Source organism: Salvelinus sp. IW2-2015, linkage group LG5, assembly GCF_002910315.2.
Source record: "Salvelinus sp. IW2-2015 linkage group LG5, ASM291031v2, whole genome shotgun sequence".
Lineage (NCBI taxonomy): Eukaryota > Metazoa > Chordata > Actinopteri > Salmoniformes > Salmonidae > Salvelinus > Salvelinus sp. IW2-2015.
Window position 1 is genome coordinate 28693197 of NC_036844.1, and position 20333 is coordinate 28713529.

The 20333-nt window shown below is 44.7% G+C and overlaps 1 protein-coding gene across 1 annotated transcript; it reads left to right on the plus strand.

Moving 5' to 3' along the window:
• The first annotated feature begins 467 nt into the window (after window positions 1–467).
• On the plus strand, window positions 468–20333 carry LOC111964212 (sodium/potassium/calcium exchanger 3). The gene is made up of 17 exons (XM_023988003.2): window positions 468–989; window positions 4013–4129; window positions 10671–10747; window positions 11003–11077; window positions 11313–11397; window positions 11727–11830; window positions 12040–12114; window positions 12300–12325; window positions 12589–12642; window positions 12749–12891; window positions 13073–13239; window positions 13349–13592; window positions 14718–14884; window positions 15021–15135; window positions 15256–15368; window positions 15450–15515; window positions 17316–20333. The coding sequence occupies exons 1-17, from the start codon at window positions 881–883 to the stop codon at window positions 17424–17426; spliced, it is 1848 nt and encodes a 615-aa protein (XP_023843771.1). The 5' UTR covers window positions 468–880; the 3' UTR covers window positions 17427–20333.

Below are 20333 nucleotides of genomic sequence, written 5' to 3' on the forward strand. Positions count from 1 at the left end.
GGCTTAATTTTAATGCAGGTTTGACTCACCYATGTTCTGTAAACATAGACAGCATGCACTGGTGTGTGTGTGTCAGATTAGTAGAGAGAGAGAGTGTGTGAGTGTGTTTCAGGTGATGTGTAGCAATGTGTGTGTGGGGGGGCTCTCTCCTTTTCAGATATAATGTCTGTGAAATGTTAAAACCAGGCCAATTTTGCACGTTGCCAAACACATCACTCTTGTTGTTTGACTACAGTAGCACAGTAGTAGCCTTGGCCTAAAATTCATAGCTCATGAAGAATTTCTATCACTATGTTCAAATGACAAATTGCCACACTGGTTGCTTGAGGATATAGGCTATCTTAGAAAATTGGCTCAGCACAGTCTGTTAGGATTTTGTTTTGTTGCACTCTATGCATTGAATGACGCCGAGCATGTCGCCGCCTAGTGGCGCACACGAACACAGCGCACAACACGACGACCGACACGACTTCACAACCAGAGTGGTAATAGTGTCAAGGCAGAAAGACCGTACCGCTACCCAGCGCCTCAACTCTCGTGTTTGAACRGGATTCTGCTGTCGCCGACCTTTCAATCTGTCTACCGATCTGAAGGCTGTAAGTGCTGTCATCACTTCTGCATCCACCCAGTCCTCTTGTGTAATCTTGTGTGATCTCAAGGCATGGATGTCACGGTGCGCCTTGGCAGGATAAAATATTGTAATCCGAATTGAGTAGGCTACAGTCTGAGAGGATATAGCACTGGTTTACACAATCAACTAACTTGACATTCAAGTTGCAGAGGAAAGTGTAGCCTAGTGCAATTAAGCTGTGAAAAGTGGAAACCGACCTGACCGTAACTGCAACGGATATGTTTTGACTGGTGAGGGTCCGATTTCGGAATGAAGGCGGCGGTACAGACAGGGAGACGGCGGCCCTTCCAGCGGTTCTGCTGCTGTGGAGTTGGGCTTCTCGCGGTCATTTGGCTCGCACAGGTCGCGCACGTGACAGGTGAGTTTTTCCACAAGGAATAATGATGGGTACATTTTGCATAATGTAAATTAACGTATATTATTGCTTGTAAATGTGGGGTGTTTTTTAGCATCACATATTTTTTACTATTCCTTTTAAAGTTGAAAACATTTTAGGACATTTTCATATCTTCACAGATTGTATTATAATACCTGAGGGTGGAAATGATCGATCTGTCAGCTCATTCACATTCTTCATTCWTTAAATTTACAATTAAATACTGCCATCGGCTAAATATGCAAGATTATTTAATTTCTCGCAAGATAATCATTATGTAACCATATTGATAATAGGCTGTATGGGATGAAAGAGAGAGATTTGGAACCAACAGATTGGATGATCCCCTCCCCTGTCCCATCCCCCAATATTCTGCACCTAGAGTGTGCGTCACATTGAACCTTCAGCATAATTTTTTTGTTAACCCTTATTTTACCAGGTAAATTGACTGAGAACACGTTCTCATTTACAGCAATGACCTGGTGAATAGTTACAGGGGAAAGGAGAGGGATGAATGAGCCAGTTGGAAGCTGGGGATGATTAGGTGGCCATGATGGTCAGATTGGGAATTTAGCCAGGACACAAGGGTTAACATCACTACTCTGATGATAAGTGCKATGGGATCTTTAGTGAGCACAGAAGTCAGGACACTAATTTAACATCACATCCAATAAACAACACCCTACACCAGGCAATGTCCCCAATCACTGCTCTGGGATCTATTTCTTGTCTGTTTGACCAAAGGAAAGAATGCCTCCTACTGGCCCTCCAACTCTACTTCCAGCAGCATTTGGTCTTCCATCCAGGGACCAACCAGGACTGACCCTGCTTAGCTTCAGAGGCAAGCAGTGGGATGCAGGGTGGTCCAAGCAGTGGGATGCAGGGTGGTCCAAGCAGTGGGATTCAGGGTGGTCCAAGCAGTGGGATGCTTCGAGGTCCAGAGTTGAGTTTGAGGGATCTAGCCTATAGGGGCCCTATTCTCTACAGACCTGGTTCTACTGTTCTAGGTCTCCTGGTTTCCTCTTGGAGGATGGATTCAAATACTCAGCTATGAAACAACAGATGGTCAGGTGAAAGTATTTAATCAAGAGGTGTGTGTGTGTGTGTGTGGTGTGTGTGTGTGTGGTGGTGTGGTGTGTTGTGTGTGTGTGTGTGTGTGTGTGGTGTGTGTCGGCGTGCGATGCGGCTGCGTGCGTGCGTGCGTGCGTGCGAGTGAGTGAGATTGTGTGGGCCAGTCCTGTGATTTTCAGGTTGAGAGAGTATGAGTTCATGTAATGATTCATAGATTAAGCTATGACACAAACCTTCTGACAACCAGTGTTCTGATGTTTTTCATATTCTCCTTTAATAGCTGTCATATTCTTCAGTTTCCCTACTAAACTTTCTCTATCTCATAACTACCATCACTGTTGGTTAAGGGCTTGTAAGTAAGCATTTCACGGTAAGGTCTACACATGTTGTATTTGGCGCATGTGACAAAGTTTGATTTGATGCATTTAACCCATATATTAATTAATAGGCCTAATCTTGGGAAAAAATATGAGAAATTATTTAATGTATCTTTCTAATGACAAATGGCAAGATCTGTATAAATGTATTTATTTGCCATGTTCACCATACAGCATCATTCTAGTGGCAGGCCTACTAGTCGCTATAGTAGAGCAATTGTTCTTGAAGGCTTTTTCATTGATTGCCAGTTCCAGCTTAGTTCGAGGCTTGACCATGCAGATGCAGGATCTTAATTTGAGCCAGTTTGATAAAGCAGGAAAATCATCCTGCAGAAACAGGAAATGTGAACTGTATGTGGATTATAATGAATTTTTGTAGGGGTTGATACATTTTTCCTTAGGGCAAATAAAGTCTGCAATTGTAAAGTGGAAATTATAAACTTTTGAAGCCTTTTTAAACCTTGAATACACTACAAGTTTAGATTTCCTASTGTGCAGGAAAATTCTCAGCAACAATGCCTACAATGCACCAGACAGCTCATCTTGGAYTGAACCCCACATCTTCTATAGAAAGAGACGAGACTCAGGCCAAAGTGTAGCCTTCGTCTGGGTCTGAGTTGGAGCCCTGTGTTCTGTGATGTGTGGTCGTGTTGTGAGTGTGATAATGGCGGCACCGTCTGTGACAGAGGCCCATTTGAATTTCATATTACCCAGGTTCCTKTTGACAGCTCCACATGAAAGCCTCCACATCCCCACTCTCAGACCTAGTGCAACACGTTGATTGGACTGTAGAGTGAAACAAAGCGGAAAGTGATCATGAAACAGACTGGACACAGAGAGCGATCAAGCAACCTCTTAAACAGCCGGAGTAGAGGGTAATGGCCCCCACCTGGCTGGCTGGCTCTGGTCTGGTCTGCTCTACTCTGGTCTGCTCGGGCTCTGGTCTGCTCTGCTCTGCTCGGGCTCTGGTCTGCTCGGGCTCTGGTCTGCTCGGGCTCCGGTCTACTCGGGCTCAGGCTCTGGTTTGCTCGGGCTTGGATTCTGGTCTGCTCTAATCTGCTCTGGTCTGGTCTACTCGGGCTCTGGTCTGATCTGCACTGGTCTGCTCTGGTCTACTCTGCTCTGGACATAGATCTCAGTGAGTGGCAGCAGTTATCTCTGTGTTTCAGGAGACAATGATACAGTACATCAGTGGAGGTCCTCACTGTTGATGCTATCCTTCCATATATAGTGGTTAATAGCTGAAGTCCAAATAAAGAGATAGGCTATCAACAGAGAGATACGGAACAGGGATTTACTCCGTGYGGAGATTGCAGTGCTGACATGATGAATGGCTTATGAGTGTCCTCATAAAAGATTACATGATCTCCTCTGCTGACTCTCTCCGGTTGCTTCCTCCAGCCTGTATTTTTATTATCTGTCACATCTGCACTAAAACACAAAGCCTTTCAATGCTYTGTCCAATAAGATAGTGTTTTGTCTTTGGACCGGTCTTTTGATGAGTCTCAGTGCAATAAAATACTCAAATTACAAATCAGTTGACTTACATTTCAACAGAGCCGGAGTCGTCCGGGTCTCAGCCAGAAGAGGGGGGTGTTTCAGTTCGTTCCAGACGCAGGCTGATGCAGGAGGAGTGGACAGAAGACAACCAGACACTGGACCTTCCTAGACCAGGTGAGTCAGCCTCACAGCCCCACACCTCTCTCCCACCTCAACCTCCACTGAAGACCCTGATCCCCATTCTAGACAAAAGTGTATGTTCCCTACCATGTCCTTTGGCACACAGCTTTATATGATTGTCTCCTCAGAGAATAACAGCTGACAGGGACCATTCAAACTGTATAGTATCTCTGTACTCAATAGTCTTCTCCTTAGCGTTAGCTGATTAAGTACAGATTCCATAGGAGCCCTACAAGTCCTGAAGACACATCGATGCACAAACTGTCTGTTGACTAAATATTTATTTCCCAAACTGTGTGGAACACTTGAGGGGGCTCCAGGAGTGTCTAAGCTGTGTAGATGTGACTTAGTGTGTTAATGTGTGTGTGTGTGTGTTTTGGGAAGGCGGTTAGTGAGGGTATGCTGTGTGTATACTGGTGAACCTTGGCTCTCCCCTGCGGGCTAACTGAAAAGGTAATGTGGGCCGAGGCAGCAGTGAAGTGGTTATCAGGAATCTGTGCTCTGTAAACTGTGCGTCTCAAACTTGGCTGCCGGGCCAGAGGAAAGGTTCTGTCTGGAGGGGTTAGAGCGCCATGCCAGACTTGTGCAATGGAAGAATCAAGGAAATATAAAAACAGTAAGTAAACACAGTGGAGGACATGGGGTAGAAGACAGCTAGGGAGATCTCTGCAGCAGGACAACAGGACTGAGCAATGCACAGTGTAGTGATTTCAGTCTGCGATATGAAAATTTATGAACTGCATTAGATACCACTATCTCCCTGAGGACACCTGCCACAATCGTTCTAGATTTACACTTGGCAGAAGAGAACTATTAATGCAATATGTGCACCTGCAATAGAAATAAGCAAGCACTTGATATGTGGTCTTTCTGTTACAAACAGACCTCCCTCAGTATCTTTGACAAGGACACAACTCCCCTATGGGTCATAAGGTAAATGCAGGTCGTAGAACAAGAGGCTGATGGATCTGTGGGCAGGTAGATGACATTAGGTCTTTCAGAGCTGCACTACTCCTAGGCTACAGAGCACAGGGCAGGCTACTCATCTTTATCTTCACGTAAATCCCCTATTCTCTGTTTACTGTAACTGCTAATGATTACATAATCCAAACGACCAGCTCAGACAGACCTCTAGGAATATTATCTTGGGGATAGCYGAAGTGAGGTTTCAGTACCCCCTACCCCTTATCTCCCGCGGTTTTCCCGTCTATTGCTATATCTCACTTTATTTCCCCCTCTCTCAATCGCTCCCTCTCTTTCTCTCTCCAACCCCCCGCCGTGTAACAAGACGGAGATGGCAGCGTCTGCCTTCAGTCGAGAACCCTTTGAGGCCAGCGTTGCTAAGCAACTGAATGCTACATTTTGAAACCCAGATAATTCTGTCTTTCAAGCATTCAAAGTGCCGAGGCAGAATGAACAACCAGATCGAGCTAAAAATAGACTGGGGGGAGAAGATAAGCCCATGCATTTTAARAAGGGCTCTATTCAATCGGTATCGTGGAAGTTCAGCGTTACAGTGTGATTGACATATAAAGACAATGTTCCCGTATCAGCGGAGACTGCATTCATGGTAAATGCTGCAGATGTCGGCTCAGTCGGAAATGACCTTTACATTTTTATTGTGCTCTCTGCAGCATTTCAACGATCCAGATTGAATAAATAACGATGGCTCGTGTTTTTTATGCATTCGTTTTTTTCAGCAAGCAACAGAGCCAGTCGGTTTGAGGATTCTTTTTCCACAGAGATATTTTAGTTGTTGCAGGAGAGAACCGAAAAAGAGAATCTGATAGATACTCGAATGATATTTCCTTTCAAAAAACCTTGAGTTTTGTCAGGGGAGTAATTTATTATGGGTGTCAAATAAAGCAAATGGCCACTAATGCAACCATTAAACATGGGAGTAGTTGTGTTTTTGTCTGAAGTCTTTGTAAATTGGGGAGAATATCCTTAGCTCCCATCCCGTCTCTCTGGAATCCTTGTTCTCTCTGAGTTCACATTGGTTCCTGATGATGACTTAAAGGTCCTAGGTTAAGGGTGGAGATCACYCACCGACAGCTCTGTGTGTGGTTGAACATAACATGTGGCTCACAGCTACCCGTCTTRATTTCAGATAGGGTATTAGTGGTGGCATTCTAATTGTTTTACTGCAGTAGTTTCCTTTGTTTCCCAGGCCACCAACATAACATTGAGACTTGACGCTTTAAGACGATGGATAGTTCCATGTGATGTGTCTGAACCGGTGGAGTAATCTCCTGTGAGGGACTAAAGCTTATTGATTGTTCTCCCACTGTAGGTCTCCTGAGGATTTCTCAAATTATTTCAGCCAGTGTTTTGTCAGATGAAGGATGGTTATTGAGGTTTGGTGAGATTTGTGTGGTTGGATTGGCTTGGACTATTTTTGCTCTTGTCGGCCTTTCGTAACTATGTCATAAAATCAAAGAAATGTTTTGATTCGGGATAAAAAAAATGCAAGGTTGTTGTAGTGAGGGCCTCTCAAGTGGTGCAGCCGTCTAAGGCACTGCATCGCAGTGCTTGAGGCATCACTACAGCCCCGGGTTCGATCCCAGGCTGTGTTAGAGCCGGCCGTGACCTGGAGACACATGAGGCGGCACACAATTGGCCCAGTGTCGTCCGGGATAGGGGAGGGTTTGGCCGGKCGGGATTTCCCATCGTGCTCTAGCGACTCCTTGTGGCGGGCCAGGCGCCTGCAAGCTGATAACAGTCACCAGTTGTACAGTGTTTCCTCCGACACATTGGTGCGGCTGGCTTCCGGGTTAATTGAGCAATGTGTCAACAAGCAGTGCAGATTGGCCCCATCGCCTCTCCTTAGTCTGTATGTGAGTTGCAGCGATGGCACAAGACTGTAACTATCAATTGGATACCATGAAAAAGGGGTTAAAAAAAGGTTGTTGTAGTGGTTTCAGTCTATGTAGTGGTGCTGTTTCTGTTGGTGCGTGAGACTACTTTACTCTGTGTTTCATTCAATACCTTAGCTTGACTCCAAGATACCCTGCAGCTTTTTCAATCAATAACATCTCTTTCTTTCCTTCCCTCTGCCTGCCATTAGGTCACACTCTTAAGTCCCTTGCGGCAGAGTGACTCAAGTGGAGATCATCTCACAGCTTTAGCGGTTTAATTTAGTTGGGGGTTCACTTTTAATCCAGACTGATATGGCATTAAACACACGCTCAAGCATACTTATGGGTTCGCACACCCAGGAACACACACAGATTACATCACATGTCCATTTTGAACCCTTCTCTAGTTACTTGATTGGATCAGCAATTAAATTAATTAAGATCAAGCCCATTCACTGTGTGAATAAAGATAKGATCTAGTGTCTCAGAGAGAGATCTATGCAGGTTTGCATTTATTGTCATGAATCTTGCCCTTGAGGCAGCTCTGCAGAGGGGTCACTAGCTGTCATAGCCACTAAGCCACAAAATCTGATTTAAACCTAACCCTAACCTTAACCACACTGCTAACCCTAATGCCTAATGCCTAACCCCAACTTTAAATTAAGACCAAAAAGCGAATTTTTTGTCTTCATGAATTTCTAAGATAATATAGCCAATTTTGCAGAAATCTCTCAGTTCTGCCTCATGGGTAAGATTAATGACAATAAACATCACCCTGTGAGATCTATAGGAGACCAGGCACACAGAGATGTAACACTAGTAGATGTAATGAGAGGGTGTGTGGTGCAGAGCGGAGCCTGTGATGCCAGAGAAGAAACACGTGAACGCTGCTGCAGCTCCACGCCCTGCCCTCGCCCCGCCCCCCAGGCTGTATATTTTATGAGAGCTGATTATGTCCTATGTCCAGTATTGGAAGCCAAGCTCAGATATAGTAAATCATCTTATGGCTGGTCTAGTCAATCAGCAGTCCTGTGACAAAAGCCTAGTAAGGGAACAGAGGATGAGCATCCTCACAAATACAATTCCTAGCCAACACTGTCTCGTATGCTTTCGCTCTCTCAGACCTCTCCTGAGGGTTGGCAAGGAAAAATACATATTTTTAGAAATTTCTCTCCAGAGCTGCCTGTCATTTCTCTTTTTTTCATATTTCATAAGCCAATAGCATGGTAAACACACATTCCCCTCCCTCCCCCTTTCTCACCATTRGCYCAGCCGTCATTGGCTTCCCACTGCCGCCCGTCAACAAACCACAGTCCCCAGGGAGAGGGTCTCCATGGCAACTGCTTTCACCGAAGCAACCCATCAAAACGTTCATCTGAGCCGCGTGTTTCAGCACGGCATTTACATAGACACGTTCAACTGGGGCCTTGTGTATTGGGGGCTAGATGTCCTGGGGACCTGGGGAAGGATCCAGATCTGGCCTGCTTTCCAAAACACAGCTATAGGATAAGGAAAACAGAAAATGATAATAATACCACAACTACAGCACAGATGTCCTCACACTGATAAGATACAGATGTGTACCCACGTTCTTTAGTGAGATGCTGCCTCACTCTTTCTTATGATAATCTGACAGAAAGTTGACATGCTAAGCTGGGATGGTTTAGTGAACAGGTCCTGCCCCAGTGCAACAGCTGGCCAGAAGAGAAAATAAGCTCCTTTCCCCACAGTTCTCTGGGAGGTGGAAGTACAAGCCGAGCAGAGGCAGAGAGAGGGACCTTCACCCTCTGAGGCTCAGATTCAGAATGTTGATTACATCACTAGCTGTACATTAGATAACCATATGCTGTACACATACACACACACACACAGTATAGAAGGGCATTGTATAGAAGCACACTGTCATCCTACATACCTCTAGACCATATGGCACCCTCTCCTCTCTGCTTCACACTACAGATTCAAGGATCAAAATCGAATAGCCTTGATCACATGAGAGGTGTGCTCTCCTAATCTACAGGGAGAAGCTTCAGAATGGCATGCTGTRATAGACTTAAAGCACAGCTGATGGCATGTAGTGGGCATACTGTGTAGTATATGTCATGAAGCCTATGTTTGGTAGTGTGTGTCATACATCATGTGATGTGTAGCATGTATATTATAGGAAGTGTGTTTGGTGTAGAATGAGTCCTGCAGCATGCGTCAGACAGCGTGCATTGTGGGACTGGCTGTATAGGCTACCCAGGGKTGCCTGCCTCAGAGCAGCAGGTCTATTAATAGGTTTGGGCTCCCCAGTTGTTAAAGTTCATTTTCCCCTGCGTCTGAGTACTGATTTAGCAGCAGTGCCCTGTGCTCTCCAGGCTGCAGCCTCCTCTCCTCTGCTCGTCACGCTGGGGGGAACCGAGGGGAAGCTTTCACTAACACTCTCACATACACCTGAGGACTGGAGGAGCAGGAACCAGCTGTTCCACACACCTCCTCCTCAGAGCTCTGCTCCTCTGCTCCTCTCTCTCTACACGGCCCAGGGGGCAGCATCTGCTAGCCTGTACAGGTGTCTGGCTGCTTGGAGGGAGCAATTCCAGGCGGATAAGTATGATTTCTTGGAGTCTGAGCCAGATCCTGACGCTTAGCTGCAGCAATTCCTTTCGGACCGTGGAGGAACAAACCCTCAAGGTGCCTCCTTCAGCTATATACTGTCAAAGACTCCAGTTACCCAAGTCATAGACTTTGTTTTTACACTGCTGCTACTCGCTGTTTATTATCTATGCATAGTCAATTTACCCCTACGACTAACCTGTACCCCCACACATTGACTCGGTACCGGTGCCCCCTGTATATAGCCTCATTATTGTTATTTTATTGTTTTACTTTTTTGATTTTTTACTTTAGTTTATTTAGTAAATATTTTCTTTACTATATTTTCTTAAAACTGCATTGTTGGTTAAGGGCTTGTAAGTAAGCATTTCACGGTAAAGTCTAAAACTGTTGTATTCGGCACATGTGACAAATACAATTTAATTTGATATAGCATTGTACTCCTTCAGAAAGGATTGGACCTGGAAAGCAATTTGGTGAAATTGTCATTCATTCTTCCAGAAGGCCTGCTGTGTTATTACGGTGCTTGTATCTGTCCTTTACGATAAGAAGGATGATGATATAGGGACAGGAAAGCAATGTTATTACAAACCAATGTGGCAGCTTGATGACTGTGTTCTGCTTTTGGTCTTGAGCGGCATGACATCCATTTAGTCAGATTAGCGCAAGACTCTGATTTACTTCCCCGTCTGCTGTTGTTGTTATGACTATCCTTTTCCACCTCCTCTCTCTCTCTCTCTCTGCTTCTCTCTCTCTCTCTCTCTCTCTCTCTCTCTCTCTCTCTCTCTCTCTCTCTCTCTCTCTCTCTCTCTCTCTCTCTCTCTCTCTCTCTCTCTCTCTCTCTCTCTCTCTCTCTCTCTCTCTCTCTCTCTCTCTCTCTCTCTCGCTCTCTCTCTCTCTCTCTCTCTCTCTCTCTCTCTTCTCTCTCTCTCTCTCTCTCTCTCTCTCCTCCTCTCTCTCTCTGCTCTCTCTTCTCTCTCTCTCTCTCTCTCTCTCTCCTCTCTCTCTCTCCTCTCTCTTCTCGACAGAGAGAGGTAGGATCTGTGTCTTAACTGTGTTGTACTGTTACCTCTCTCCCCGAGCCATCCATGAGTTTCCAGAAGATATCTTCACCAAGGAGGAGCTGAAAGGAGGAGCAGTGCTGTTACATGTGCTGTGTGTGAGTGTCCCATAACACACAACGCAGAAAACACACCTGTTTAACACACCTCACAAAACAACCATGATACCATGATACTGCAGTTTTGCAGCCACACCCTTAGTGCAATACCATCTGTTCAGATGCTTCATAATATCATTTATCTGCCAATCAGAGTGAAGTACACCTGCCTAAATGAACTGAATAACTTAAACACTTCCTTATCACATCCTTACAGATTGTATCTCTATTTTCATCTCTCGCTGTACCTTTTAGGCTATATACATGTTCTACGCTCTTGCTATTGTCTGTGATGACTACTTTGTCCCTTCCCTGGAGAAAATATCAGAGGTGAGAAAACCAACAACACCAATTAGCGTACAGGATACAGGAAGAAGGAGGCACCATGTGCTGCTTTTTATCTCTACATTATTACTACTTTTAGTTGACACATTTAAAATATAAACTTTGTGCAAGACAGGCTGAAGAGGATTTCTGTTATCATGTATTTCTACAAAGACATAGTGCTTCTTGATCATGTATTATGATTGTGTGAGAATGTTCCCCTTGTCTCTGTCCCTGTCAGAACCTGCAGCTCAGTGAGGATGTGGCAGGGGCAACCTTCATGGCTGCAGGAAGCTCAGCACCAGAGCTCTTCACCTCTCTCATTGGTCAGTTCTTAATCACTCTGTATTTCACCTCATATTTCCTGATATCAGTGGCCAATATTGTGTCAATGAACACTATACATTATGCCCAACACTGACTGATATAAATGGCCCATAACTTTCACCATCTTGCCATGGATCTTCAATCCATCCAAACGAACATGTTTGTGTATCATGTAATGCCACAGATATCCATATGATGTCAGCAGAGTCAATATGAATGGTCTTTCATTCTACATCAACGTATAGAACACATTGGGATAACCGTTGGTTTCATCCACTAAAATGTAATTGTCACTACAGCCCCTCCCACACCTCTCTTTCCATCTCAGGTGTGTTCATCACTAAAGGAGACGTGGGGGTCGGCACCATCGTGGGTTCAGCTGTCTTCAACATCCTGGTCATCATTGGTGTTTGTGGCATCTTTGCGGGCCAGGTAGAGACCTGTCAAAGACTACACACCTTTATGGTCTTAACAGTGTAGCTAGCCATGGCTGAAGAGCTCATGAATACATGGAAACGTATTTTAGAAATGATTCTACACATGCACTGGCTGAGTGAACCTGAGGACTTCACCTTGATTTAGCTGTGTGTTGGTTGTCTGTTAGTGGAATCTCTCTCTGTGTGGCTCCTCCCCCTCTGCAGACGGTGGTTCTGACGTGGTGGTCTCTGTTCAGGGACTCCACCTACTACATCTTCTCTGTGCTGGCTCTCATCATGGTGAGGCAGACAAGGGAGGGAGGAGGGGAAATTAAGACCACACAATCAAATGCATTTAGAGACCAGTATACAGTAGCTTACTTGTGCTCTACAATTACAGTGCTGTATAAACTGCCTGTACATAGTGAAATGATAGCATGAAATGCAGCTGTGACTATTTTAATGTGTTAACTTTCTCTTTGTAGGTTATATACGATGCAAAAGTTGTCTGGTGAGTTTTATCATGATTAATGCTGCCAAAAGTCTCAATGTTACACGTCAGAATTGTAAAAGTACAGTAAAATAGCAGTTTGCCGGTTTTAGGTGGTAGTTGAACTGTTTACTGGTTTTAGGTGGTAGTTGAACTGTTTACTGGTTTTAGGTGGTAGTTGAACCTGTTATTTCTCTGATTGAGCTGTTTACTGGTTTTAAGTGGTAGTTGAACTGTTTACTGGTTTTAGGTGGTAGTTGAACTGTGTATTTCTCTGATTGTAGGTGGGAGGCCGTGCTCCTAATGACCATGTATGGAGTTTACATTCTTATCATGAAGTGAGTATGCTGAAACACCTCTCACAAGAGTCCTAAATCCACAGAGCATGTAGCTAGTGTCTGCTTGTGCTATGTTTCTCATATGACAGCTGTTTTGTGGTTTCAGGTTCAACTCCCAGATCAGGGGATGTGTGCAACGTCGGTTTGGGGGCCRGGGTCAGTGCTGCCTTGTCAGTGAGGGACTCAGAGACGAGGAGATGYCAGAGGACGGACTCACCTGTAACACCAACATGGTGCTGCTCAGGAAAGGTCTGGATTGGAGCTCCTTACAGCTCTCACTGTCTGAGTGTTAGAAGCTGTGGCTGTTATTGATTTGTTGTGCTCATTACAAGTCTCACAGTGCATTATAACCGCATCATAATGCATTATACCTGCCTATTGGCTTTAGGTAAAGTGTTACCCCTCTTCCCATCCCTCCCTCACCCTGCAGGACAACCCCAGGGTCAGGAGTCTCCTCCGGTGGTGATGGTGGACGAGCTCCTGATCCTCAACCCCCACCAGCTGTCCTTCTCCGAGGCCGGCCTGCGCATAATGATCAGCCCCCACTTCTCCCCTCGCACCAGGCTCACCATGGCAGGCCGTGTGCTCATCAGTGAGGTATTGGACTCAGACTGGAGGAACATCAACAAGGGGCTACATTAGCCACTATGGAGAACTAATGTGCACTCTCACTCTCTCTCACACTCTCTCTCTCTTTCCCACACAGAGACAGAGATTGATCAGGAGTCCCAACAGCCAGCTGGACGGGGAGGCCAGCCCAGCGGCAGGGGGCACCCCTCTAAAGGGGTTGGGCTCTGGAGGTCTGGAGAATGGGGGCAGTGTGGAGAAGCAGACCCCTGACAGGGCCAGGGTAGGGGATGCAGGGGCAGAGAAGCCAGGAGCGGAGGGCTGTCACACTGAGGAAGAGGAGGATGATGATGATGGGCCATTCAGGCCTCTGCATTGGCCAGGTGATATAACAAAATCTGAAAATACTCAGGATACATTCAGTAACATTGTAAAATGTGGGGTAGGTGCAACATAAGACAAAACCAATTACAAGGGTTTGAAGTATCTCTAAGTGGCCACTCGCCTTTCTAAAGTGTGCACAGTTCCAACGCAATTTCAATGCACTTTTATGACTATAAAGTGTTTTTTTTAGCTCTCCTAGCTGTGAGAAACTAGTACAAGCACACTTGTAGTAGTTGAATTTGGAACACAACCCTGCATCGCCGCCATCACACAATTACGGTTGTTGTTTACGCAATCCAAAAACGGTCCATTACAAATCGCAACCTGGGTCAGGTGGGCATGATTTGAAGGCATGTTCTATTGACAACATGACTTAGTTATGAAATATGATCTTGTTAGGCTTGTGTTAGGCTTWCACAAGGCCTAACAAAACAGATGGTAATTTTGGTTCTCATAGAAAGGAGTCATGATTGCAGTCAGGTGCGTGTGCAACGGTAAATTTGAATTTGCTTCACAATACTGTTCAGAAAAACCACGGGTATGACGCCGTGTAATCTTGTAACTCTACATCAAACATAGTGATCATAAACGTTGACACGGTATATGACATGAGTTTTAGGATTTGAACATGTGAAGTACACATTTGGACTCACAGGTGTTTGGATTGCTTTTCTGGCATCAAAGCGGTATTTATTGTAATKCTCAACGCCTCATCTTTCAAAATACATTGAGRCATCTTAATATACAGCATTTCCCTCACTCAGACAACAAAAAATGTGTAAAAGTTGCCCAATTAGCGGGAGGGATAGGAGCAACRTCTTGTTGTGCGCGGTGCTCAAGTTCAGAACAGCTGTCAGTCAAAACCCATACAGAGCTGTGAAGCGCAGAGCCWGACCTCTGACATCATGTATAACAGGTTACTGTACAGTCACTGCTTTCCAATTTTAGCGCTTATTAGTGCCCAAATCTGCCATTTTCAACCCGTATACGGGTACAAGTGTAAAGGGCTACAGACAATTTCCCTGACGTTCGCTGAAATTGCAGTAGAGGAAAACAAAGTGGGTGTCGGCTCTGGTATGTTCTGGTCTGTGACCGACAGTATATTGTTGTTCATGTGTGTGCAGGGGGTTGCTGTGCGCGGGTCAAGTGGCTGATCTCGTGGCCCCTGGGCCTGCTGCTGTACTGCACTGTGCCTAACTGTGTGTACCCACGCTGGCACCGCTGGTTCATGGTCACCTTCGTGGCCTCCACCCTGTGGATAGCCATCTTCTCCTACCTCATGGTGTGGATGGTAAGGACTCYCACAGCAGAGCCGTAAGGCCATATTTGAACTTCTCCTTGAAATGTTCCAGGAGTTGTAGGATAATATTGAGAGGGTGAGTGTGTGTGGTGTCTCTGTCTCTGATCTAGCTGTGTGTGCCCACTAGGTCACCATCATCAGCTACACACTAGACATCCCAGACTACATCATGGGCATCACCTTCCTGGCAGCGGGCACCAGTGTGCCAGACTGCATGGCCAGCCTCATTGTAGCTCGGCAAGGTACCCGTCATCCTCTCTTTTCAACTTCCTCTCATCTTCAGACTCCTGACCAGCCTCTTGACGTCCTGGTGGTGTAGTGTAGACTGCTTTAGTTTGACTTTACTCTCCCTCTCTCCTCAGGTATGGGGGACATGGCGGTGTCTAACTCCATTGGCAGTAATATCTTTGACATCCTGTTGGGGCTGGGTTTTCCCTGGGCTCTGCGCACTCTGGTGGTGGACAACGGATCATTGGTGGGTTCATTAAAACTCTCTCTCTATGGACATTTAACAATCATCGACATCTGACCCCTCTCATCCTCCTCTTCCTCACAGGTCTACATCAATAACAAGGGCCTGGTGTATTCTGTCGTCCTGCTGCTGGCCTCTGTCTTCCTCACAGTAAGTGTGTGTGCATGCGTTCGTGCCACCATCAGTTACTGTTTCACTGGACATCTGGTTCTGAGCATCATTTAACCACATAACACACGTATCACAATTCTATTGGTGTTTCACAATTTTATTGGTGTTTCACTTTTTACAAGTCTTTTCTTACACACCACAAACACAGTATGATCATAGTTTTACTGGTATTTAAGGTTTTTACAAGATATTTGTTATGGACCACAAGCAGGATGGCGGCAGACAAGACAGAGTCTTTCTGGAGCAGGGTGTGGTTCCGGTGTTATGATACTGATGGTTTGTACCATTGTGGCTACCACAGCACCAACTAGTTGTCGGGGATTAAAGTTGTTGACAACTGTAGCATTTTAGCTAAGCCTAACTATAACCCTTTTCCTTACCTATACCTCCATCTCCTAACCTGCCACATTAGTTCTCCTAACCTGCCACATTAGTTCTCCTAACCTGCCACGTTAGTTCTCCTAACCTGRCACYTTAGTTCTCCTAACCTGRCACGTTAGTTKTCCTAACCTGRCACGTTAGTTKTCCTAACCTGCCACGTTAGTTATCCTAACCTGCCACGTTAGTTCTAACCTGCCACGTTAGTTCTAACCTGCCACGTTAGTTCTAACCTGCCACGTTAGTTCTAACCTGCCACGTTAGTTCTAACTGCCACTTTAGTTCTCCTAACCTGCCACATTAGTTCTCCTAACCTGCCACATTAGTTCTCCTAACCTGCCACATTAGTTCTCCTAACCTCCACATTTGTTCTCCTAACCTACCAAGTTAGTTTGCCTAACCTGTCACGTTAGTTCTCCTAACCTGCCACGTTAGTTCTAACCTGCTACGTTAGTTCTCCTAACCTGCCACATTAGTTCTCCTAACCTCCACATTAGTTATCCTAACCTGCCACGTTAGTTCTAACCTGCCATGTTAGTTCTCCTAACCTGCCAGATTAGTTATCCTAACCTGCCACGTTAGTTCTCCTAACCTGCCACATTAGTTCTCCTAACCTGCCACAATTAGTTCTCCTAACCTGCCACATTAGTTATCCTAACCTGCCACGTTAGTTTATCCTAACCTGCCACGTTAGTTATCCTAACCTTGCCACGATTAGTTCTCCTAACCTGCCACTTAGTTATCCTAACCTGCCACGTTAGTTTCCTAACCTGCCACTTAGTTTCCTAACCTGCCACTTAGTTATTCCTAACCTGCCACTAGTTCTCCTAACCTGCCACATTAGTTCCCTAACCTGCCACATTAGTTCTCCTAACCTGCCACATTAGTTATCCTAACCTGCCACGTTAGTTCCCTAACCTGCCACATTAGTTATCCTAAACCTGCCACATTAGTTCTAACTGCCCACATTAGTTTCCTAACCTGCCACGTAGTTCTCCTAACCTGCCACGTTAGTTCTAACCTGCCACATTAGTTATCCTAACCTGCCACGTTAGTTCCGCTAACCTGCCACATTAGTTCTCCTAACCTGCCACGTTAGTTCTAACCTGCCACGTTAGTTCTAACCTGCCACATTAGTTCTCCTAACCTGCCACATTAGTTCTCCTAACCTGCCATGTTAGTTCTCCTAACCTGCTATTTAAACAAACCATCAGTATCACCATACCGGTGCTAGACAAGTTCATTGTGTGGCTCCATCGCTTATGCAATCACCCAGTCATAGCCAAGCTATTCCTTTCTTTACCTCATGCAACTTTTCTTTCCCATTTCCATTAAACCCCTCTCCATCTGCCCATCCCCTGTTCTCTCTTCACCTCCGCCTCTTCCCTTCTTACCTCCCAGGTCATGAGTGTCCATCTGAACCACTGGAAGCTGGACCGCCGTCTGGGCCTGGGGCTGATATTACTCTATGCCATCTTCCTGCTCTGCTCCATCTTCTTTGGGCAGATGTGAGGCTGACGCTGGGGTCGAAGGTCAACCCTGATTTACCTTCCTGTCAGCTGCCACATCCAGGAGTCCTCTGTCTCCCTGAGATACTCTGTCCTAAAGCCAAAAAAAACAGCCTCAGCTACATCGTGCTACAGTTAACATGTGATGTTCCACAAACAGGATATCCTTGGGTGACATTGTACACAAATACACACACACGTTTTACTATCCTTGTGGGGACCTAAAATTTTCCCTAACCCTTGCCCTAATCCTAAATAGCCTTTGTCCACAAGGGAGAATTTTCCTTGTGGGGACTTCCGGATAGTCTCAGTCTCTCTCTCTCAGTCTCTCTCTCTCTCAGTCTCTCTCTCTCAGTCTCTCTCTCTCTGTCTCTCAGTGGTGACTCTTGGGGATTTTAAGGTCCCCTCAAGGATAGAAGAACCTACTCACATGCACACACACACACACACGCACACACACAGCAGTCTTTTCTATAGCACAAACCTTTTTCTTCCGAAGTTTGGTGTTTTAATACGTAGCAACACCTAATGTTCAGCAGTGACCAATGGAAAAATAATACAGTAGACTAATCCTCGTTTCTTGACCTTACGTTTGGAACGCCCGTGTTTGTTTTCAATGTATGACCTAGCTGACATTACCTTGTTGTGTGGTGATACAGTGTACATTTGTGCAAATGTTTATCAGTGCTGGGGTACAGTGGAGCATAGAACTGTCAGTAAGGTACTATGAATGAAGCAATAAGAAAAATGGACGTTGTTAACGTGTCATAGACTTATAATAGAAGAAGTATTCGTAAGAGATGCAGATTATGTGACTAGAATTTGTAAAGTGACTGACCGAGTTCCTCCAAAGAGGATTCATTAATCATGTTTTGCCTCACAACATGTACTGTTACAAACTAAGTAAATAATAGGCTAACGTGAAATCTACGATTTTAGCATTTTTAGAAGTGTTATTACTATTGACTACATGTTTCTATGAGTGTCACAACCTTTGATATCATGCGTACGGGTCTGTTGTAATAGTTCACTACGTTTAGGGACGATCAGTGTTTGTATTACTGTACAATGATTATTAGGTCTACAAGACCCTACTTTTTACTGTTTCTAAATGTTTACTAAATATTTTACATAGTTTTACAAAAAATTTATGTCAGACAGACTAGATTTGTGGTGTTTTTGATATAAGCACTAAATAACATATTCTTCCCATGATATTTGTGAGAATATCATATACTGTAACTGAAAAATGAAGTATATTTTTGTCACTTTGTAAAGTGATACTAAATAAGACTGACACTTCAGATCAGCACAGTCCACCTATATCTGATGAAAGGAGAATGAGGTTATATTGAATTGTATCACTTTCTAAGCCACTATTCTATTTAAGCCAGCTAAGATCCTTTTTAGCACTGAACCGCCTTGATTTAGTATCTTTATTTATTATTTCCAAGAGATTTTATATATTTCTTTTGTCAAGTGCTTGTGATTACAATACTTTATACTATTTTGCAGAGCAAACCATTTTCTCAAAAACGTATAGGTATTTATTTACAGCATGAATATGATTTCCTGAAATAATTTAGATTTCAGATCAGATCAAATGACTCAAACTTTTTGCCAAATGAAAGGACTGCAGAATACATTCTTTATGTGATCGAACTATTGCACTGAACGAAAACATAAATGCAACATGCAACAATTTCAAAGAATGTACTGAGTTACAGTTTATATAAGGAAATTGAAATAAATTCATTAGGCCCTAATCAATGGATTTCACATGACTGGGCAGGGGCACAGCCATGGGTGGGCCTGGGAGGGCATAGGCCCAACCACTTGGGAGTCTGGCCCACCTACTGAGGAGCCAGGCCCAGCCAATCAGTTTATGCTTTTCCCCACAAAAGGGCTTTATTACAGACAGGAGTACTCCTCAGTTTCATCAGTTGTCTGGGTGGCTGGTCTCAGACGATCCTACAGGTGAAGAAGCCGGATGTGGAGATCTTGGGCTGGCATGGTTACACGTGCTCTGCGGTTGTTTGGCCGGTTGGATGTACTCCCAAATTCTCTAAAGCGACGATGGAGGTGGCTTATGGTAGAGAAATGAACATTCAATTCTCTGGCAACAGCTCTGGTGGACATTCCTGCAGTCAGCATGCCAATTGCACGCTCCCTCAAAACTTGAGACATCTGTGGCATTGTGTTGTGTGACAAAACTGCACATTTTAGAGTGGCCTTTTATTGTCCCCAGCACAAGCTGTTTAATCAGCTTCTTGATATGCCACACCTGTTAGGTGGATGGATTATCTTCGCAAAGCAGAAATGCTCACTAATAGGGATGTAATCAAATTTGTTTTCAGAATTTGAGAGAAATACGCTTTTTGTGCGTATGGAACATTTCTGGGATCTTTAATTTCAGCTCATGAAACATGGGACCAACACTTAACATGTTGCGTTTATATTTTTGTTCAGTATAGTTCTGCTCTTTGATTTCAGGCACTCAACATTTTTTACATTTCAAATAAGGAGTAGAGGAGTAGAGACTGTTGAGTTGTACAGGCTGGTTGCTGGTGCTGCTAAGTATCCCAGGTTTAGTCACCTGTCGTATGTCCAGGGTAGTCCTTTATMAAGTACCTACTGAGATAGGAAGACCACCAAGGAGTCCCCACTACCAACCAACCAGTCATAAATCCTGCCTCTGTTAGCAGTTCAGGTCAGAGCACCAAATAAAACCCTGATTTAGTTCTCACATGGAAGATCTGTGTATGAAGTGTTGTTCCTCAATGTTTTATTCTGTTAGGTTGGAGCCGCCAGATATTCCAGCACTGAGATTCGTTACTTTAGACATGATCTCTGATCATTGAGAACTTTTGTATGTTGTTGAGTGCAATAAATAAAATCTGTGCAATAACAA